Here is a 23,066-nt window from a genome sequence, read left to right on the forward strand (position 1 = left end):
GGATATGTTGAACCTCATGAAGTTCTCCTGTGCCCACTGCTTAAGCCTTAAGTCTAGGTTTCTGTATGGCATCCTGTCGCTGGTTGCACTGACTACACCGCACAGCTTGGTGTTATCCACAAACTTGCTGAGAGTGAACTCAGTCCCACATTGATGAAGATACTAAAGAACATCGGTTTCAGTACTGAGCCCTGAAGTACACCATTTGTCAGTGATCTCTGTCCAGATATTGTTATAATGATATTCAGTTGCTTTTGTTGAAAAGAATAATCCTTTCTATTGTTTGTTTATTGTCTCACAGTAGCTTGTGGATTAAATATACAGATTTTCTGTTAAGTAAGGCTTCAAGATTCTAAATGACAAGCTTCTCAAAAGCCAAAGAAAGTAAGTTTTTGCCATGGTACCAATATGAATAGCCACAGAATTTGTTAAAATAAAACATTTTATACAGTTAAACATGTTTGTCTTGACCCATTACCCACAAAATATTTCACAAAATTGGTAAATTTTATTTTGTGAATTTAGGCATCTAATTCTGTATTCACATCAAGAAAACATATCCGTTACATTTCCAAATGATAGCATACATTTTTCTTGACAGAGAAGCAAACAATATATAAATGTTCTATGAAATTATAAACATTTGAGTTTGTAAAGAATAAAGGAGTCTGGGATTTAGTTGCAAACATTTATATTTTATTAATTTGAGTAAATACTTATTTTATTCATCTTCTGTGGCTCTTAAAGTTTCTTGTCAACCATATTATCAGTTGTGCTTGCTCCCAGTGCAGCCTTCTTGATGCTTATCCTATTACATCATCTGTAAAAGATACCCCTACTTTATGTTGCACTTCAGAGGCCATAGATCATATTAGTTTTCCACTATAAAAGTGATATTTTGTTGTTTCTTCCACATCTGCTGGGACATGTTTTCAGCTAATGTAAACTGCTGTAGCTCTAGCAAGGCCAGAGGACCTTTCTCGCTTAAGGAAGTCTCCTTACTATAAACAGAAATCTGTTTTCTATAGCAAGAACTGGTGTCCTATATACTAATGTGTATGTTTTCTTTCACAAACAAATAACAGAAAATGTTTTCTGAAGAATTTTGTCAAAACAAGTCATTATTTTTATCTTATTTTATTTTTCTTTGCAGAGCTAAGGTTCTTTTCTGGCAAACATCTTGTAAGCACACTGGAAAGGATAATATTAAAAACATGAAGGTACCTCAAGAGACCAAAATTCTAATTGGTTGTTTTATCCTGAATCTCTTATGAGGAAGAATGTTCAGAGCAGAGCAGACCTTGTTCATTTTGCTAGCTTATGGGAGACTCATTGCTTTGAGTATGGAATTCAGTGTCTGCTGTGTGTATATATTGCTACTGCTGGCAGGCTCTTGAGGCTTGTAAGGTTTTCTTATCATTACCGAGAGGGGAACAGACAAGTGGTTTGAACACATAAGGACATGAGTTTCTTTCTGAAACAGCAAAGTTGAACACTAAAGAAGTTGGAGACTGATTCCTTCACAGGGACAAAATGTCATAGACAATACAAAAACCAAGTACCTTTTGCTTTAAATACATAGGTATCAAGAAAGGCGTATGGGATTTTTTATCTTCAAACTTGCTGCTGTGTACACCAGCATCAATCACTGTGCAGTAAGAGTGAATTCCATGCATTTAAGTGGCTGATCCCTATGATAATAAAACTGTAAAATCTCCAGTTGACTAAATCAATTGGGGTTTTTTTGCTTGTTTGTTTTTTACAGGAGTCCATAAAAGAAATATTATTTCACAGACTTACATCAAAGAAAACTGTTTCTCATTCTTTGCAATTTTTGAGGATGGTGCTCCGTGAGGAACTCTAGAAGGAAGATAGATGTAGTGTGGGCACCTTTCAATAACAGTGATTTCAGTAATTATCAAATGTTTAAGTGGCACTGAGTACCCTGAAGGTCTGCAGACCCAGCAGGTGAGTCTTAAGGATCAAATCTGAAGTTTGATCCTACTCTAAGGTATGATTAAGCTTTGCTGTCTTCGAGATGGATAATGGTATTTCAGAATTCATTGGCATTGGTTTAACATCAGGTGAACAGAAAGGCTGGGTCACAATTGTAAGTTGTCTTCATTTATCTTCACTTTTATTATTTTTAATAATTCTCTAATGTTTAATAATTTTCTCTAATCTGTTTCAATTGCAAATGTTTCTAATGATCAAAGAGGTACCAACCATTAAACATTTTTATTGTATTGGATTAAAACTGACAAATACTAGAAATGAGCCAGTTTGTCCACATCTGGTTTTGATATGCTGTATTTTAAAAGAAAGCACTGTACCCAATGGCTGCATAAAAAACGATCTCAAGTACACTTTCAGTAAAAGTTTCACCTGATCAAATATGTTCTTATTTTTGACCACAAATATAATTCATTTTCTTTACAGTTTCACTAAACAAAAAAGTAAGAAAAACACTTGTCCAAAGAGAATGGTATAACATATACTGCTAAAAATCAAGAACCCTAATTGCTTAGAATAAGATTCTCTTTTAAGGTTACTATTGAGATCATGTTACTTCAACCTGGTTTCTAGGGAAACCAAGTCTACATGCTGTTAATCATAAAACAACAGGGGGGAAAAAAAAAAACAAACACCAACCCTATGACAGAAGAACCAACCCAACAGTATCTCTTCTTAGTTGTCTTATAAAGAGAGCAGTTTCAAAATAATATTTTATTATAGCTGAATTAAAAATACATAAGGTCATTTAGTCCACATTTTGCCATACAAAAATTGAACGTAAACTTTAAAAAAAGTATATAATTTCCACAGGCTTATTCCTTTACACAATTATTTTCTGTAGCTAATCTTTTTATACTGGGGAACAAATTCATTAGCTGGAAAACAATTCATAAAGGATCAAACATTTTGTTTGTGTACCAGATATAACCTGGATCTATTCATCTTTGAAAATTTCCTGTACTTAATTGCTTGTACAAAATGATTCAAGATGCAAATTGAGATTCAAATTGATATAGTTAATATGTGTGTTAATTTGTATGTATATTTTTTCCTTTGTACAGGCATCTAAAAATTAGATTTATGGTAGTATTGAGTAATATTGAAATGTGTTTTATTTTCTCTTGGAATCAAGATTGCAACATACTTTAAAGTGCATTTCCATTTATACTGATTTCAAACAATTGTCATCCTGATGATGAGTTGTTTTGTGGGAGGAGGGTTCTACCTCAGAGTATTGATTTGGTCAGTGAACAAAAGACAAAGTCATTTTTAAGGGCGTTCATTGGTATTTTTCCCAGGGTTAATACTTGAGAAATAACATGAAAATTTGTAGGTAGAAGATCTTAACTGGGTATTGGTCTTTGTTTGTTTTTGTTTTTCCATTTTTAAAGGAAAAAATTTGGAGAGAAGTTTGAAAAAAAAAAAATAGAAGTTTTCTCCTTGAAATTTGGATTATTTTTATACTATCAAAATAAACTTTTCATCAGAAGATGAAAATATCATTTTCTTCAAACAGCTGTGTTTCGATGTAAGGTTGAAATTTCAGTTCTATCAAGGAGGAATTTTTTTGTAAAGAGGAGAAAATATTGCAACTGACTATAATATATAATATATGCAGGATATATATAGGTACACATGCAGGAATACAGAGCCAGCATCTTCACCGAAGTAAGACATCTGAGTGTCTCTGAAGTCACTGCTTGCCTAGCTAACATCAGCTGTGAATCTCACCTAAGAATTTTTTGCTTAACTGATGTTCACCTCTCTATGGTTGCAAGAGCACATTCCTGAACTACATAATTCTGATACAAAAGGCATAAGTATAGCAGAATAGGGAAGTTTACAGCTGATCATCTGCTCACCGGAATGTGTCGGTGGCAAGAAATGGAGGTATGTTTGTAATGTTACTCAATAATGCGTTCTTTAAAAACTGCTGAAGGAAAAGTCAAGCTTGTCTTTGAGAAAGCTGCTAAAATTCTTTTCAGGTCTTCAGAAACATTTTATTTTTCAGTGTATTTCTTAAGACTACTTAAGACTAAAACCACATAAAATGCTAATAAATTGTTCAAGTCTCAAGTGTTCTTTCAGAGTAGAGCCTTCAACATACCAGTCACTTGGCAATGTCATATTTCTTTCTGAGCAAGCAGTTCCAAAACCGTGTTTTCTAGGTGGTACTCATTTTATTTCTAAAGCTGTTAACAAATACATATACAAAAGATGCTTCTACAGCGCAGTAATATTAAATGCATTATTTTAAGGCAAGCACACCAAATTCAACTATGCTGACGACTCTGAACTTTGAGGTTAGTAATGAGGTTCCTCACTGATGTTTATTGGTACCCAAATTTGTAAAGCTGTACCTAAACGTGTTTTCATATGTAACTGCACAGTTCTACATAGCAGCTTTTCAGAATTATACAGTACAAGGCTATTTAGCAGTACTACACAAGAAATGTAGTGAACAGCATTTCAGAACCTAACTTGATTCATTTTAATTTGTAGTTACACTGGAGAATATACCCTTTTGCCAAGTGCAACTTGCAGTTCTATATTTCACTTTCTTTGATATCTTTTGGGCAGTTGCTTTTAGAACTTCCATGAAGTTTATCCTTTGTTGAGGACTGTGTAATTTAAAGATGATGGAGAGTCTCATTTGACAGGGAGCAGCTACTTTTGTTTTCCATGCTTTCTCCAGATTGTTTAAAGTGATGGAATTTTATAATTTGTCTTAAGAGCTTTCACTCTGATATAGATGTTAATTAATTAAGTGGAAAAAAAACCAATGCTTATGAATATGTAATTTCAGGTGGATGGAGTTGAACTGAGCGTACATAAAATCTGGGTAGCTCTCTCACTAAGCTACTTCAAAATACATTTATCAATGCCAGTATTTTTATGTTGATCTTCATAAAGTACAACACTTCTATTAAAGGTTTGATTCCAGAGAAGAAAGTAACTGTGGTTAGGGAGGTCTTTGCTGCAACGTTCAGAGCTGCATGTACTTCTGCTACACATTGCTCTGAATGATATAAGATGTAATTATGGGAATGATGGACCTCGGTGTTAAGCCCATTTATTTGTTCTGCTTTTGTGTGGACAGGCAAACTGAAGACCAAGCTGGTCTGGTTGAGGACTTCTGAATCCTGTTTTGTCATTTTGTTCTCTCAAATTTGAAAACATCACTCTCTCTCCTTGCAAGGTGCCCAAGGTAGGTAGCCATCTTTCCTGTCTGAATGGTGACGGGCTTTCTCCAGGCGGGCGAGAATGTTGTTCCATAGGACTGTTCAGTCAAGGAGGAAACATGAAGGGACTTCCCACCATTCTCTTCTAAGACAAAGCTTAGCAAGTAACTACAACAGAATTCAAGTTGGGTCAATTTAAGAATTCAGCAGAGAGGCTTCTACCATACCTAGCAGATCGGAACTTGAGCTCATGGTAACACTGCACAAAGCTATGATAAATGAAAGTGATTGGCAAGGCTAGTAAAACGATGCCACTAACCACGCAGATTCCTCCAAGAATCCTTCCCGGTACTGTGATGGGACACATGTCACCATAACCAACTGTGGTCATAGAGATGATCACCCACCAACAAGCAGCAGGGATGCTGGCATAATCCTTATTCTTAGTTCCCAAGTCCAGCCCATTTTCAAGCAGCTGGGAAAGTGCACTGAAAATTGCCATAGCAACACAGATAAAGACAAGGAGCATCACCATCTCTCTGTAACAACGCTTCAGAGTCAGACCAAGTGTTTGAAGGCCAATGAAATGACGAGCCAGTTTAATCACCCAAAAAATCCTCATCATTCTTAAGACCCTCAAGGTGACTCCAGCCCTCTGGAGCTGCGAATTTTCCCCTGTAAAAACTGTCATGAGAACAGAGATGTAGTAAGGAGTAATTGCCAGTAAATCAATAATGTTGAGAGGTCTTCTGACAAACTCACACTTGTTCTTTGAAACGATGAACCTCACAATGCACTCTGCAGTGAACCAGCCTATGCAGATAGCTTCAATTATCCTGTCAAAAAAAAGAAAGTACAGCATTTATGTTCTGTGAAAGGGCGTTAGTGGAGGTTTGATGTTTTTTTTTTTTTTCACAGACATTACCAAATTGACATTCAGACCTTCACAAATGACAAACAGAAAGCCACACTGTTTTTAATCTGAGCATGAAGCACCAGATTTCAGCAAATAACCTTAGGATCTAATGAGGAGTTTAAACTGATCTGTGTTAAGACCTCATTCACTGATCATTTTCTGTGGATTGTATATGCCTGCCCTAATACTGGAGAAATATGCCTACAAAATCTGGGACCCTAGAGAAAATGGTGTACCACCAATGCCTGTGTGTAACGTAATCTAAAATACTTCTTAGTTTTGTTTTAAATCTGCGAGGCTTGATCCATTTAGGAATGCCAAGGGCTGTGGATCAGTGAACTGGCAATGTGTTGATCCAGATTGCTAAACTAGAATGAAAGTGAAGATGGAGTAGGTGGAAATCAGCTATTGCATCAGATAATTCATGCAAATTGGCTCTTTAAGAACCAGCTGAAACCAGTCTTATTTGCATCCCAAACAGGGGCTTATCTAGAACTATATTCAAGATTTCATAGTATTGCCACTGAATACAGATAGTGTTTTATTCTTTGCCGTGGGATAAACATAGTACTAAAGTAATAATCTAGTGTGCCTTTATTTACCATTATGCTTAGCATTACTGAATTTTATATTTTCTTTAAATGTAAGTCCCTCTAAACTGTGCCATAGCAAAATGTCAGGGAGCAAAATGATAGACAGGATTGTCTTCTCAAATACGAATATCTCCCTTGATAAAAGAAAGCACTGCTGTCCTGGAGGGTGATTTCAGTACTCTCTTGAGTGCTTTAAAGTCCTGCATGAGCATGTGAGACTTGAGAACATTTTCAAGTTGAAACACTTTAAGGTAGAAACAGAAGATAAATTTTCTTTGCAATTATTTGATAACGGTTGTGCACATTCTATTGAATATCACATCTCAAAATAACCCTTTTCTTTAGGAATTCAAACTGTTGTCACTTGCTTAATATTGGATGGAATGGGAATTAGTATTTCCCTCTTTCCTTTGCTTTCACTAACTTTTTGTGCAAAGAAAAAGCCACTCACCAGTACCATCTCTACCAACAGATCTGACACCTAAGTGACCTTAGAGTGGAGACCTGAAAATACTAGATGCAACTTTTTTTTACTGCAGGTTTTCTAATAAGGTACTGTCTATAGGAACAATAATGATTTGTAAGTAATAATTCATCTGTCACTTAAAGCATAAAGTTTTGTTTCCTTAACACATTTACATATACATACGTATTTACTGTTTCTGAAATCTGTTGACGTTGTTAAGACAGTGGGCTGCTAGAGAGACAGATTCTTCTATAACTGCTGTAATTATGTTAACAGACTAGAAAACAACTTTCATAAAAGCTTCATACACTAAAGTTTTGTTTTAACTTTGTTTTATTCCTTTATTCACTTCAGTTATATACTAAAAAGTGAAGGCAATAGTGATAGTCAGTTGATGTATACTCATAATGTATGCTATGATTTCAGCCACTGACCTTGTTACGATCTTATTTGTGTTTCACAAATACCAGTGAAAGCCCTGTAAGCAAGGGCCCTTTCTTAATAAAGGGCTTATAAGTTACTTGTTCACGTTAGCAACCTCTGATGTAAGGACTCACAAATTTCAAAAATAGCTTTCCCTTAAGAATTATGTGTTCTCTTAAAGACTGAGCCTTTGAAGACACTAGTGTTCTTGTGAATAATAATAGTGAATAGTAACTAGGTCAGATCCCAATTTGGTTTTAAAAAGAAAGTTCAGATCATAATGCTTTCTAAACAAGTCTTGTACAGAACATATGAAAGTTATTATATGAATGTGAATTATTGTCACATTGAAAAATCAAGAAAAAAATGCTATTGGGTAAATTCACTTCAGTCATTTTTACATACATGAGTAGAAAATACATAAAACTTTCTTCAGTAAAATGAGCCAAACAGCAAGGCTATGGTAATGAACAAACCAATGAAGGCTGAAAGTGCTCCTAAGTTGGCTGAGTCTTCCTGTAACTATTACAAGAAGAAATGTGGCTGGAAATAAATTTGCAGCTAGGAGTATTCGATAATGTCAACAAATTTTGTTCCATTCCTTATGAGATTTCTCTGATAATAATTCTACCTGTGACCTATGACATTGAGCATTCAAGTGAAAAAGCCATTTTTAATTTTACCATTAAAAATTGCTATATTTGGTATTTCCTTCTGATGCCCCTAAAACAATGGTGGTGTAATTCCTTGATTGTATCCCAATTGGCAGGTTATGTGTGAGTCAAGTCTTGAAGAAGCTAGGTCCTAATCATTGTGATTCAGTAGAAGTTATCTTTATAAATCACAACTGATTCAGTGTTCTGGTATAACTTTGGGAAATACTTGTGCAAGTAAAAATCCATGTTAGATGAAATGTGATTAATCCACTTTTCTACTCCAATGGTCCTGAGCATGAGATACTGTAAGTCAGTTATACTGCTTTAGGAATGACTGGAGAATCTTTTATTGTGGACTACAAGAGAGCTAAGGAACATCAATGATGTAAAATGACAAAGCAAGATCAAAATAATGGAGATGCATTACATCTGCTTGACAATATATTGCACTTCCATTTCTCCATATATATATATATATAATTAATCATTTTTCTCATCAATTACAACACATACTGGCTTGGGAGTTCACAAAGAAGGGTATTTTCTTACTACTTAGACACAAGTGAAATGTGTTGTTCCTCCTCTCTTCTCACTTTTTATTTTTTCCCATTTGTAGATGGATTTCGACCATCATAATAAAATCACCTGAGTGAGTAAGTGATTTGGTAAGCACAACTAGAAGCCTCTGACCTGTTATGAGACCCAGAGCACTACATACTATGTTTCCACTTTCAGATCATCTCCCTCTTCCTTATAGTGACTTATCTTTATAACTAAGTTATATCCTTGTTAATGGATAAATAATACCTAATAAGAAAATTAAAACCCTTAAAAGAATTTAGTATCAAGCTAAGGCCAACTGAAATTCACTAATGTTACCAAACTGTAACCAATTTTTAAAATATTGCTGCATGTTCACATGATGGACTGTTCCTGAAATAATAAGCTGCTTTAGCATCTGTATCTAAGTGTATAATTAAATTGTGAGCTTTATTTGATAAAATGTAATACCTATTCTTGTTAAGTGTTTGTTTGTTTTATCCATTCAATTTTAAAATAGTTGATATCCAAAAAGGAGACAGGAAATTAAAAACAGGCTCATGAAGTATTTATTTGATGATTCCCCACAAAATCTGAATAACCAAAGAGAATATGAAGTTCTAATTTTGAATTAGTTATAGGTTATTTCTGCTCAAACTTACTGTTCATTGGCTCAGACCTAAGTTGCATAAAAGAGGATGAGATTTTGTTTGTTTGTTTGCTTGTTTTTCAAGAAATTGCCTCTTGGTACTTAATGAGTCTTTTGGCCATAAACTGACAGTGAAGCTTTTCTGAGCCTCACTTCCTCTGTAATCCAGTCAGTGTTTAATTTTCTGTTCCATCTGATAACTTCCTTTTGGAATAGACAGTTTTATGTGCACTAAATTAAAGTGCTTGCAAAATATTTTTCAATCACTAACAAGAGTAGTTTTGCAATATGATTTAATTTTTTGTAGTATAACAACATCATAAAGTGTTTGAGCTTGCTGTTACGCCTTGACCCAATGTGCCAGTTTGTATACTTTTAATATTCCCTTGTGATTCAGTTGAAATCTCCCCAAAATATTAATTTGTAGCACTGTTACTGATTGAGCTTCTAAGTAGAACATAGACATCAACAAGACACGAGGAAAACATGAAACAGTTAAAGACAGTCTATGACGGGCTGTCAGCACTGATGTGTTAAATTGTTGCTAAATCCTATTTCCATGTCAACTGAAGAAAATCCAAGCCAGAAAGATCAAACTCCTGCTCAGGAAGGCTCATCATCATTTCAGCAAAAAGCCTTTTTTAATTCTTTTGAAATCAACAGGATTTCTGCCTACCTACAAAGTGCAGAGCAAGGACCATAGAACACCCAGTTTTGCAGGCATTTTCCCCTTCTGTCCCTGCTCTGGTAGCACTATCTCTCAATGCATTTAATGTTGGTTAGTGCCTGCCTCTTGTGGGGAGGTGTAATGACCAGCACTGCCTGGAGAAGGGGAAAGTGCTTCCCAGCTTCCAGGCTACATGTGGATAGGAACATTCCAGCCCTGGGGTCCTCAGCATCTTTGTCAAATTCTTGGAACATGGGATTAGCACCCAGCCTTGGTGAGATTGTTCAGGTTCCACTGTGGCCAGGGAGTGATGCATGTCCATTCTTTGCGTTATCTCAATTTTTCAAAAATCTCTTAAATTCACAAGAGGAATCCACATCTGGGTTTTTAAACTAAATCTGGAGTTCCGTTCATTACCTTCAGCCTGCTTTTAGAACTTAGGCAAAAATATGGTTAGATTTTCTCCAAGAAAGAATTTCTTATGTTTATGAACAGTTGTTGAACATGAACGTTTGGGTGTTCTGAAATAATAATGATTTTTGTGCCTCTAAAATTCAAATGCAACTTTTTAAGCTGATGTTTTGCAGACAGAAAAAAAAAAAAAAAGCTGACTGGCATCTGTTGAGAAATGCTGTTTAAATTCTTTTGCATAACAACACAGCAATCATATACGTGTGACAACTGAGAGATTATTTCAATGTCAATTTAATCATAAGTGGAAAAGAGGCAACAGTCTCTTTTTATGCTACCTAGCTACTCATATTTAGTTTTAGAAAAATAGTAGGTAGAACTGCACTGGCTCTAAGTCAAGCAGCTTCAAATTACTTCCTGTCACAGGCTTAAATTCCCTCCAGAAGATGATGCTTCTGGTCACTTTATGGATGGGTCTGTGATCAGAAACTCTCAGTATGCAACTGTTGGCATAGTTCAGAAGAGAGCAAAGATGACTTGAAATTGCCAGAAGCAACAGAAGGGAGACATGTGTCCCTCCTGTCTGCTCCTAAACTGTGCAGATCTGATGCAAATCTTTAGTTCTGGTAAGTGAAACTTGCCAAGTTAGGGAAGAGAGAGAAATCATAGAATGTGAGAAAATGTTAATAGCTCATCCCTCATCCTAAACGTAGACCTGAGGAAGGCAATCCTTTTTCAAATGAGGGAATTGTATTGTCTCTGAGATCTGTGAAATTCAGAGATCAGATTCTTCATCCCTCTCTCTTTTAAAAGCCTTGGAGTTCTCTGTAGCCCGCTAAAGGGTGTTATTGTGTGGACCAAAAACAGATGTACACTGTTCACCTTTTGACAGTCCTATCATAGTGAAAAGTCATAACAACATAAGAGTCTCTGAGAAGGATATGGGAAAAATTTGGTGGACTCAATTCCTCTTCTGGTGAAGAGGTGTTTGTATAATAGGGGGGAAAAAAAAAAAGATATAAACACAGCTGGTATTAATTGGCAGCAGTAGTAAACCTTACTGCAAACATCATTAAAGAGGCTGATTTTGTACATTACGGAATTAGTTACTACCTTGCCCTTAGAAACAATGTCCAGATATGGACCCTGACTGAGCTGTTTCCACTACAGCTGCCCTAAGCGGTTCTGTGGGTGGTTACCTCAGTTTAGCCACAGAAATGACTTGTGTGGCACCTTTCCAAGCCATAAGTAACATAACATTGAGAAAAGGACAGGTTTTTGTTGTAGTTGTTTTGTTTTGTTTGTGTGTTTTTTTTATTGGTAAACCTATGAAAGACTGAAATTATCAGCAAGATTTTAGGGTCACTGAATTTCCTGAGGTAATGCTCATCTGCTCTAAGCACTGACTGATACTGATTTGAATAGTCAGTTCTATCCAAAATCTCCTTTCTGGTGAGTTCTAGATAAGCTCATTCAATTTTTATTTCTAAAAGTTTTTGAAATGTGTTTTTAAGGATAATGTAAAGTCTTTGTACTGGTAACTACAGTGCTATATGTCAAAACCCACCTCCATATAGCAATAATGTCACAATTTCTCTTGGCAATAAACATTATTGCATATTATATATTACGTAGAATTTCTTCATTTCAGTAAGATACCTTACTTAATAAACAAAAGACAGAATTTCACTTCAAACTTTTGGATGGCTTGGAAGCCAGTGGCAAGTTTCTACGAGCATTCTCACTGGCAGGCGGCACTGCCAGAGTACATCACTCCATGCACTGCTGTGCAATTCCTAAAGTCAGACTTTCAGGTAAGCTGCTCAGGTTTTGGAAACCTAAGGAAATGTAAATGACATGAAGTCAGATGAAAACGAGATATATTAAGTCAAATCCTCTGGCAAGTGTCTATAGATGCAACTTAACTGGATTGCTCAAAAGCGATGGTAGCTCACTCCTTTTCTCTAGACATCGCAGGCATTTTAGTCATTATGCAGCAGGCAGAACAAGGAAAGGAGTGGCTCTCTAAGGGGACAAGGCCACCTCAGGAGGTGACAAGCTGTGGACAGGCAGGAACACATTTGTGCCTGTTGTCAGTGTGTTCACATTAAATTGGTATTGACTGACATATAGAGATAGCACATGGGCTAAGACACACATGAAATGAACCAGCCTGTTTGTGTGCAACGGACTTTTTCAAGAAGGTTCGAAATGGTTCACAGCAACTTTTACCGTTGTGATTGCCAATCCGAACACTACTACAGCTGGTTCTAAGGAAACTTACCCTATTGTTGGCAGCGCTTTCCATTTTAAAAGCAGCCTTCCCTACACTGGCAGGTGCTTAGCTATACAGAAAATCTCATGAGTATTTAGGACCCCAACGCTTGTTGCGCATATACAATCAATCGGAGGAGAAAAACTATGTGTTTCTATACATGTTCTTGAAGATGAAGGTACTATGAAATAAAAAATTAGGTCATATGCCTTGTCCGTCTGCACATTAAACTCTCAGTAAGTGGAAAATCGTTAATGTCCACATCATAAAGACGCGATCAAAGATATGGCCGAAGTGCTGTATCTTTGATCACGTTGATTCTATGTTGCTGTTGCATGTATTTTCCCATATCTATTGGGGATATCTACACAATGTGCTGCCTTACACAGAGGCCATGCAGAGCATCCCCCATTTGAAGTAAGTCTGCAGAGGTTATGTAAGGCTTCCTAACTGGAAGAACGTGTAAAAGCAGCTTCTGACATAGCTGCATCTGGGCAGGAACCAAGAGCTTCTCACTCTGTAGCTGCTTTCTTGTTGTTCGTACAATTAATGCTTTGGCTCGGCTACAGACAGAAATACAGGTACACTTTCCATTAAGTTAATGGAAACTAGGAAAATACTTTCCAAGGAATTAATTTAGCTGAATGTGATATATCACATTCCAATTAACTCTATGGTAAAAGATGGTAATTTCATAATGACGGGGCTGCAGTTTCACTGTGGGGCCCCTTGAGCAGAGTGGAAGCTGAACACTTTTTGTTGAATATTCTATTGGTTTTAAACGAAGAGATGTGGGAAATACAAGAAGCGTTTACTTTAATCCGTGTTGTCTGAGGCTTATTTATGAGAGAACTCTTAGTGGAGCAGCGCTCATTCTGTTCCCTAGGAGAGCAGAAGATGGAGAGTGGTGATACTGAAGTCAGCAGTTACATGGCTGTAACCCCGAGCTGAGGTCACAAAGAGGAAAAACAAAGGGGTTGTTCTAGCTTGGAGGACTCGGAGCTGAGCCTAAAACTCGTGCTCTCATTTCTGCAACTGTTTCACAATGTGTAGTGTGTTTACACGTGTTGTGTCTATAGGAAATGTAAACATCTGCTACATTCGCCCAGCGGGGTACGGGATGAAGCATTTCAGGAGCTCCGTGCTCAGCCCGATCGGTCCGCTCAGAGATGCTGAGTGGCAAAAGGGGACGGGGTGAGGCTGCTCCCACATGCCAGAATTAACCAGGTCAGATCCGTCACACCGGGTCTGCTCCAGCAGAAGGACCTGTGTGAACACCCGAAGTGTTTTCCCCAAAGAGAAGGGACCTGCGTTTTTTCAAGCTTCGATTCCCTAAATAGACAGTACAGTCTAACGCGATTTCCCGAGCGTGCGAACCTCTCTCTGTGGGTTAGGAGCCCCGCGGCTTCTACGATGGAGGGCGCGGCAGCTCCGAGACGCTGCGCAGAGAGCGGAGCAGCGCTGTGCCCGTACCGGCGGATCCCCCGGCAGCGGAACGCGGAGCCGCTCGGGCCGTCGGGGCAGCGCCCTCTCCCCAGCCCCCGGCTCCCGTTCCGGCACTTGGGCTTTCCCCGCCGAGGCTGCAGCTACAGAGAACGAGGACGAGCGGCAGGACAGACGGGACGGGACACACGGGACAGCGGGAAAATAAAGGATCCTCCTACCCTGAGGGCTCCCTGACTGACTCTGCTGTGTACCTGCTCTGCTCCTCCACGCTGCGGTTCTCCGGCGCCCGCCACTCGGGCAGGGTGCTGGCGCACAGCACCACCATGGACACGATGACGAAGAGGATGGAGACGGTGGCCAGCACCTGGGCTGCCAGCGAAGACGTGGGCTCCTCGAAAGTCCGCCGCATCCTCTCCAGCCACTTCCCTCCTTCGGCCGCCGCCGCCCGCCGGGCTTTGCCCTTCGGACCGGCGCTGGACTCCCCCGGCGGCTCCTCGGCCGAGTAATAGGTGCACGTCTCGGACATGCGGTCGTCGAGGCGGCGCTGGCAGCAATAGTCGAGGTGGGAGCCCTCCAGCCCCCAGTAGATGAGCTCGTTATAAAAGGAGAGCTCACACATGTGCGGCACGAAGCGGAGGTGCCCGTGCCGCACGTAGAGCATGATGAAGCCGAAGGCCTCCGAGTGACGGTCGAAGAAGTACTCGTTCCGCTCCCGGTCGTAGTCGTCGCACACCTCCAGCACGTCCTGCTCCGACAGGCAGCCGTGCAGGCGGCTCACCCGCCGCAGCGGGAAATCCTTCAGCACCTCCCGGGAGAACGAGTACCGGGTGCCCCCGACGTTCAATACCACGGCGGGGCCGCGGCCAAAGTTCATGGCTTGGGCGGGACGGAGGAGGGGGGCGGGTAGGGCAGGGCGGCGAGCAGCGGCGGGGGGCAGCGGCTGCCCCGGCCCTGGCTCCGCTCGCAGCGCTCGGCGACGGGCCGGGGGGAGGAGGAGAAGAAGGAGGAGGAAGAGGAAGGAAGGCGGAGGGCTCTGGCTCCGCTCGCGGGTGCGGCCGCGGGGCCGGGAGCTCCGCTCCGCTCCGCACCGCTCCGGTGGCGGTGCCGGGCGGGCGGGAGGCGGGGTGGGAGGGGAGGGGACGCGCCTCCCCCGTGCCGCGCGGAGCCCCAGCCCTCGCCTCGGCCCCGCGAGCGTCTGCCCAAGCGCAGGAGAAGTTTGGGGTGTTTTACCCCGAAAAAGCTGAGAGTTGGGATTCGAGAGCTGCTCGCACACCGCGGACGGCGGCTGCTCGGCTCCGTCGCTGGGCTCCTTCAGCCCTCCTCTCCTGCACAGCTGGAGAAGGCGGCTGCAGCGCTCCTCTTTCTCTCTTCTCTCTCTCTTGCTGCGCGGACGCCGCGAGTAGTTCGAAGTGTCAATCAGCGCCTTCAGTCCTCGTGCCCGCGTTCCTGTTCCAGCACGGCAACATCACCCCGCCAGCAGCTGGCAGTTCCCCAGCGCTCCGAGCTCACGGGTTCGCATCACGCGCGGGGAGTCCCTTCCCACCACCCTCTCTCTGTCCGTTCGTTTCCCTGTCGTTCTACCGCGGCTCTCCCGGCCGCGCCTCTCCCAGCCCGGCGCAACCCGTGGCGAGGCTTCGGGAGCACCCCCGGGTCCGAACGGCTCTCACCGTCCCCGTTCTGTGTCGCTCGGTACATGTGTTTGTCTTTACGGTTGTTGTTGCCGCCGCCACGTTACTTTCACAGCCGAGGTTTGCACACGTGTGAAAAGAAATGGACGGCCGAGCCGTTCTGTAGCGGTGGCTGTGACTGAAAGGAGGAGGCGATGAAGCCGGCTGTGTCCCAGCGCCCCGCCCGACCCCGCTCGGCCGCTAGAGGTCCCCGCGCGTCGCTGTTCTGCCCGAGAGCGCCGGGAGGAGCGGGGAACCACCCCACGCCGGCTGGGAAGGTGAGCGCGTCAGCTCCACATCAACGTCGTTCTGCTCTCTTTTGGGCTTTTGTTTTTCATACGGCTGGAAAAGTGTTTGCTTCCAACAACTGCCGCTGGTTCGTGTGCTTTGTCTGCTCTTTAAGTTTATAAGCAGCAAAAGCTCCTCTAAATCTATGCACTTCTTTATTTATTTGTTTGTTTGTTTATTTATTTATTTATTTTGACATGTAGGCTTCTGCCTTCATTCTTTCCGAAACAATTATTAGAATATTTGGTTAAAGAAAAGAAAAGAGAGAGAATAGCAAAATCTGTCCGGAGCTGTGTCGGCAATAAGGCATTATCCGGGTGCCTCCAGTGTAATACTGTGCTGTGCCTCCTGCTCTGCACACCTCACCACCCGCTACTTCGCTGTGAGTTTGCGGAGGAGGAGAGCAGAGCAGGCAGAGCCCCGTGTGGCAGCGCAGCAGTGCACCTTCAGGAGATCAATCTGAGGCAGATGGAGCTCCGCGCACTGTGTGGCCCTGTGGCACAGCAGGTAACATGCTGGGAGTGCTGCAGTCACGTTGTAGCTCGAAAGTGACCCAGCGGGTGAAGCAATACAGGTTTCTGTGTGAGTTTTTCAATTTTTCTGAGTGCAGTGGTTTTGTCCTTTGGATCAACGCTGGTAAGCAAAACTAACCTGACGACAGCAATGTCGGTTGCCATTTTCTTCCCTCTCTGTGGTCAGGCATGTTGCACTTCAGTTACTTTAGTTACAGTTACCACCTTTCAATAGTGATTTGTTATAGCTAGCTGGTGTCGGTAGCTGTAAGCCACAAGCTCCATCGCCAGGAACAGCAAATTGCTGGAAGCAAACACTCGGATTTCAGTCAGGAGTTGTGATTTCCCAGAAAGTGTTCTGATTTGTGGCCCTCTGCAGCTGGTTGCACTGCTGTAGAAATGGAATGGCAGCTTTATTGGTCAACTCATGGAAGTTCGGATGTTTTCATGGGAATTACTCGGGCGTTACAAGTGTCAGTTCAGTGTGTGTCTTATTTTCCTGGAAGTTTCAGTGAGCAGAAAAACCTTTTGTTGTTTCATTTCATGAGTGAAGAAATTTGAAGAACAGGATGGAGATCCTGAAAGTGACAGAGCACTTAAAGAAACTGAGTGTGACCATAAACAGAAACATATAAGCACAAAATATAAGTGCAAATATAAGCAGAAGAGGACACTTCTAAAGGCTGTGGTTGGAGAGCTTAAAGTGGATCTCTGGTGGGACTGAGCTGGCTAAAAACCTGAAGTGCAGTGAAGCCCTCTCCCAGGGAGTGATTGAGTTCAGCTCTCCAGGTGGTTGGGGGCTCTTTTCTCTGCAAGGCTCTTGTTTTAAAATGCTATGGAAATACACACTGGCTGTTGTATCAAAGCAACTGCACTTTTCCTGGTGTTACAGTTGTATCGTTTGTTGCCCAGGAGGAACTTCACAATTAATAGTCATTATGTAAAAATAGTTTTTTGTGTATCAACATTTATTTTCCTGGCTTGCTCTGTGCTATTGCCTCCTAAGGGTGTTTAATGAACTTGAAATATTTTCTGCCATTTCCAAATCTTTCTGGCCTCTGTGTTTTGAGTGCAGCACTGTGTTTGCTCTTAAAAACAGAGGTTCTTTACTTCAGTCTATTATTGTAAGTGAATCGGCGTGTTTTGCTGACAGGCTTCTCTCATAACTCCAGGTCAGATTGTGCTTCAGTCGAGGGAGCTACTGAATGCTGTTAGTGAAGGCAGCATTGGCTTCTGGTGTCTTCCCTCAGGATCCTTGGTTGTTTTATGACCGCTGCACCAGGAGATTCAGCTGTGCAGCAGGATCCTCTAATGATGGATTTGTACATACAGAACTAAAGATTTTCCTGCTTAGGTAGCATGCAGCGTGTATATGTAAAATTAGAAGAGGAAAACTGTTTTTCAGTATTAAAGGAACTGCTTTGACAAAATTTATCTTAATTACTTGAAGAGGCAATAAAGAAAGAATAGAACAAGTGCTTCAGAAGGTTCGGTGTGCACAGATGGGCTGTGGTTTGCAGTTATCTTTAGTTTAGATCTTGGGGGAAAAACAATTTCTGCTAGAACCATTTTTTAAATCTGGCGTCTCCGCACCAGAGTCCCACTGCTTCAGTATGGTTTGTGGGCTACCTGGAAAACCTATGAGAAGAGAGCCTATTGCCATGTAGGACTGCAAACCAAAGTCCAATGACAGATGCAGTTGGGATTGTCAATGGCACCTGACATGAGAGCACCAGTTCCCTTGTCACTGAGGCACTTATAAAAATCTGAATAATTTTGAATATGAATGTTTCTAAAAGTGGCTGAATGACATTTAGGAGAGAGCTGGGTACTCACATATATATACATGTGCACAGAATACAATCTGTGGTTGACATTTAGAATTAGACTAACTTATTGCATGAAACATGCTAACAATTTGGGAAATTTGGCCGTGAATAAATGGATTTTATACCAGGAGCTCAGTATGGGTCAGACTGAGCTTTTGTGGTATGAGGTACAACTGCATTCCCTGTTGTCTTTTACCTCCATGTTGAGATGAAGTTTGGCAAAGATTCTTGAACATGATCCCGGGCTAATGATTGAAGTTCATTACAGTTCAATGATCAGTGGGTCCTATGAAGCCCTCTTGATTGGAGATGGCTGCTAGCTGGCTCATCCAACTTGTTACAAAGAACCATAGACAGGAAGATACCAAGCACAAACAGGAGGACATTGCCTGCCTGAGGAAGGTGATTAGGAGGAGACTTGCTAATGGGGAATTCAAAGGCAAGAGCATATTTTCAGAGGAGAGAAGAACACAGGAATACATTTTCACACTACTGAGATCCATTGCAAAATGCTTACCAAGAGGAAGGGAAACTCTGCAGAGATGGAGAGAAATGCTGGGACATAGGGAAGCTGTGTTCAGGGGGAATCTCCTCCCTCCGAGAAGAGGGAGAAAACTGGTCCCAATGAATGTGAAGTTTTATTTTGTTGATATCTTACTTTTTTTTGCATTAGCTAACATAAAAGGTTACTGGGACTCTGAATTCCAGGGCTGGAGAGAGTGCAGAGAGCTCCTGCATGGCCAGCAGAGGCAGCACAGGACTGAGCCTGCCTGCTCATTCATTGGCAGGTGATTAGCATCAAGGGCTAGACAGGAGAGACTCAAATACAGGGAGTTAGTGCCCCGTAAGTACAGTTCTACCAGCTTTGTGAAAAAATATTCCAAAGAGAGGTTTCTGAAAATACTGGGTAACATGTTTTGTTCCTTAGTGAGAAATAGTATAATTTCCCTTTTCGAGTACTAAAGCTCGTAGGGGAAGGAGATGCGACTTAGAAACCCTGTTACTGTTACACTTGAGGATATTTAATGAAATCACTTCAACAAATCGTGTGCAGATTTTTATTTGGAAAAAGAACAGTTCGTCTTTTTGTCTAATCCTTCATGTTCTTCCAGAAATTCCAGGAAGTCTTGTTGACTACAGGTTATAAAAATTGTCATGTTTGCATACATTGAAGAATGTTTGTGTAACTATTTTAAACCTAAAGGAGATGCTCACGTTCCTAACATACTAAAACTGAAGTCAAATACTTATCCAGTTAAAGTTAATAAAACAGCAGCGTCTTTTGTTCTGTACATAAAGAGATCCCTTTGCTTCTCAGTAAGGAGACCTGACCTCATAAAAATCCTCCTTTCCTGAGGCTGTGGCAGTGCTGGAGGATTTGGTGTGTTCATATCCCTCCTCAGGACATTGGCAGACCCGATTCTGCAGTGCAATGAGGTGTTAAAGCCTTTGTATTGTAAGACCTTCAGGAACAACTGGAGCATAGCTCCATCATAGCTAAAGAGAAGCCAGTAAAGCTTCTCTGGCCTGAGTTTGCCCATAGGATGTTGAATGGAAGTTTGCCTCTTATTGCTGTGCAGATAGAACCTAATGATCCCTCAGTATTTTCTGCAACTCATCTGGCTTACCTTTAATATATTGGACATCTGTGTTATCCCCAGATGCTTGTAAGAAATTGTTTACAGTCCTCCCCAAGTGCTGATGTTATCTTTCTCAACATCCAAGTAAATTACATGGATCTTCCCTGTGTTCACTGCTGCACTCCAGACATGAGTTAGCATCTGCTTCTAGAAGTACTGACTTCTCACCCCATATATCAAATGATTCCTTCCTCAGTCATGCCCTGGAAGTGATCATCCCATCATCTCCATTGTACAGCTAGAAATGTCCCTTGTAGCCAGAAAGAATTTCAGTTTTCCTCTCCGTTCATAGAATCATGGAATCATTAAGGTTTAAAAGGGCCTCTAAGATCATCTAGTCCAGCCATCAACCCATCACCTCACCACTGGTGCAACATCTACCCTTTTGTGGTGGTAGGCTATTCTTCATGACTTCTGTCAAGAGTGACTTCAGGATATAGCAACAGATGTTCTGGATCAGGTATGAATACTTGCAGCAAAATCCATCAGGACTATACAGTAGACTGTTAGCTCTCTCTGTCTAAAAAGTGATCAGAACAGCTGAAATGCTTTTGTGATTAAACCGACTACATGAGAAAACATGTTTTGTTTTTTTTTCTTTTTGCACTGCAGAAATATTCATTTGTGTACAATTTTTATGCAACGTTCTCCTCCAGATTAAGTTACTGTAGTTTCATTCTGTGTGCAATTACTGATTTCATGAATTATTTTTTTTTAAGCACATTTTTGCCTCTTTCAACACACTTCTGTTTCTCTACTGGCAGCTGCCGACCCCACCTACATGCAGGCAGGCCTGTCCCCATGCTTTAGACTCACTGAGGTCGCTTCTTGGAAAGTTGTAACGTGTTCATTACTTTTTCTTTTCCCACTAAAGACGGAAAAGGAAGGTGGACTCCCTCCTCTCCCCCTGTGTTTGGAGGAGTGGAATTAAGAGAAGAGAGTAGACCGTGATATTCCTCTACAGTGCATGCCAAGTCCATAATGAAACTGCAGCTGGAGGACACATGTTCCTTCGCCACTGTGGGGGGTGTGCTCTCAGAAGTGGTTGTGTCATGCAAAGCACAAGTGTGTCACTCATGCTGCTGCAGTGGCCAGTGCTGCTCTGACTCTTCTGCCAACGTCGCTGCAGCACAGAGAGCTGCAGCATTTGTAGTTTGAATAGCCCCTAATTTGTAGTTTGAATAGCCCAGCCCTGCTGGGACGAACTCTAACAGCTGAGGTTGGGGGGACTTGGGCCTCAACTTTGCCATCAGCGTAGGGCTGACTCCAGCCTGGACATGGCACCAGGACAAAATTTTCTAGTCTCAATAACAAAACAAATCTTGCCTGGCTTAGAAATAATGTCCAAGAAACAGATTGTTACTGCAGCCTGCAGAGCTATGCAAATTTACTCTGATAAAGATCTTTGGTAAACATTCAGTACAATTCGGTTTTTGTGTGTTAGGTGCCAGGCAGGTTTACGTGCCTTTCAATTGCAAGAGCTGGAATGAAACAAAGCACTTGCTTCAGATTCTAAATGAGGTCTTCCTTTGGTAGCCAGGAGTTTATGGTGGTTTTTTGGAGGGATGGGGGGGAGTAGGGCAGAGGGAGGAAGGGTTGCACAAACATTCTCAGAAATGTAATAGAAAGAAATTTGTACATGTCCTTTTGAAAAGCTCCACACCATGTAATGAGACATTCTGCACGGTGTTGCACTTGAGTGAATGCAATATTGCTCTGGTTCTGAAAGGTGGGAAATTGCAGGAACAAGTTTATGTGGCAGATCTCTCTGCCCAGGAACTGCAGTATTCCCATGGTGTGTTTCAGAAGCTAGATGAGCTTCCTTTGTGGGGATTTGGACTCCTTTTAATTATTATTATTTTTTTGTTGTGGATTCATGCTCAAGGCTGCAACACATGACCTTAAGATCATTTTTCTGCCTTAATTTTCCTAAGAATATTTTGATCACATCATCAGTATGTTTTATTTTCCCCATCAGGTTTAAATGCGACTTTTATTTCTTTTCTCTTTTTTAGAAATTTCATCTGTTTAAACATTTGTGCTGCCAAACAGACTTTGCACTGGGAACATACATCTCACATTTGCAGTGCCTTGTTTGTTTGAATTCTTTCCTCCTGCAGTTGTACCTTTAGTTCTGAGATCTGTCTAATTCAGTAATTCAAAATGCTTTTCTTTTTTCTTTTTTTTTTTTTTTCCGCTAGCAAAAATTATTCCTTCTCCCAGAGAGAAAAAGAATTGAGAAGGAAAATGTTTTATTGTTTTGTTTGTCTGTTTTAAAGAAAGAAGTACAAAAGCAGGGAATCCTTTTGTGATTGTCCTACTCAAGAAGGGATGAGTTCTTCCTCTTTTGTGCCTCTGTGTAACCGGAGGAGTTCCCTGCTCAGCCTGCAGAAAACCGAGGGGCTGCAGATGCCCTTTCAGAGATGTGGTGCCTTCAGGGCTGTGCCTGGGGAGAGCTCCCTCCATCCAAAGATGCATACAGTTGCCATGGCTGGGTCCCAGCAGGACCAAGCGATGTGCTCTGTCTCATTATTTCCACAGATTAATTGTTAAATATTCCTTACAGTCTCCTTGTCTCTTGAATTCAATATTTCAATGACTTAACAGAATGTGAAAAAATACTCAGCACTGCCAAAGATATAATCAGATTGTCTGCTTGTGCTGTTGATTTTTATTCTCTATTTTTTTAACCATCTCTTAGACTGAATTTACAGTGGTATGACTGAGAGTTAGTTATGACCCAGTATTTCTAAGTCTCCGTAGGCAAATAATATTATACATTTTCATCACTAACAATGATAGTCTGTCTAGTACTCCAATATTCAATGTATTAAAGTAATTTTTTTAGCTTGCAGTAACAAATTCCATGGAAAAGAGTCTGCACTGTAAA

At 41.0% G+C, this 23,066-nt stretch overlaps 1 protein-coding gene and 1 long non-coding RNA gene across 3 annotated transcripts; one reads left to right on the forward strand and one right to left on the reverse strand.

Moving 5' to 3' along the window:
• Positions 1-248: 248 nt before the first annotated feature.
• Positions 249-15,698, reverse strand: KCNG3 (potassium voltage-gated channel modifier subfamily G member 3). 2 transcript variants are annotated; one of them, XM_085219340.1, is made up of 2 exons: positions 14,459-15,698; positions 249-6,034 (listed from the first exon to the last, which is right to left on the reverse strand). In XM_085219340.1, the coding sequence occupies exons 1-2, from the start codon at positions 15,112-15,114 to the stop codon at positions 5,389-5,391; spliced, it is 1,302 nt and encodes a 433-aa protein (XP_085075466.1). In that variant the 5' UTR covers positions 15,115-15,698; the 3' UTR covers positions 249-5,388. The 2 variants fall into 2 exon arrangements, with proteins under 2 accessions (XP_085075466.1, XP_085075467.1); XM_085219341.1 differs by having other exon boundaries at positions 14,492-15,167.
• On the forward strand, positions 6,005-12,128 carry LOC146544904 (uncharacterized). Its single transcript, XR_014881996.1, has 3 exons — positions 6,005-6,361; positions 7,180-7,259; positions 8,869-12,128. It is a non-coding gene; the product is annotated as an uncharacterized LOC146544904 (long non-coding RNA).
• Positions 15,699-23,066: the final 7,368 nt, after the last annotated feature.

This window comes from Meleagris gallopavo, chromosome 2 (assembly GCF_905368555.1).
Source record: "Meleagris gallopavo chromosome 2, MGAL_WU_HG_1.1, whole genome shotgun sequence".
NCBI lineage: Eukaryota > Metazoa > Chordata > Aves > Galliformes > Phasianidae > Meleagris > Meleagris gallopavo.

Coding starts and splice junctions, on each gene's coding strand:
- KCNG3 (XM_085219340.1), bottom strand. CDS start 15,114: ATGAACTTTGGCCGCGGCCCCGCCGTGGTATTGAACGTCGGGGGCACC. Junction 6,035..14,458: donor TCAGTCAGGGAGCCCTCAGG/GTAGGAGGATCC, acceptor TTTTTTTGACAG/GATAATTGAAGCTATCTGCA.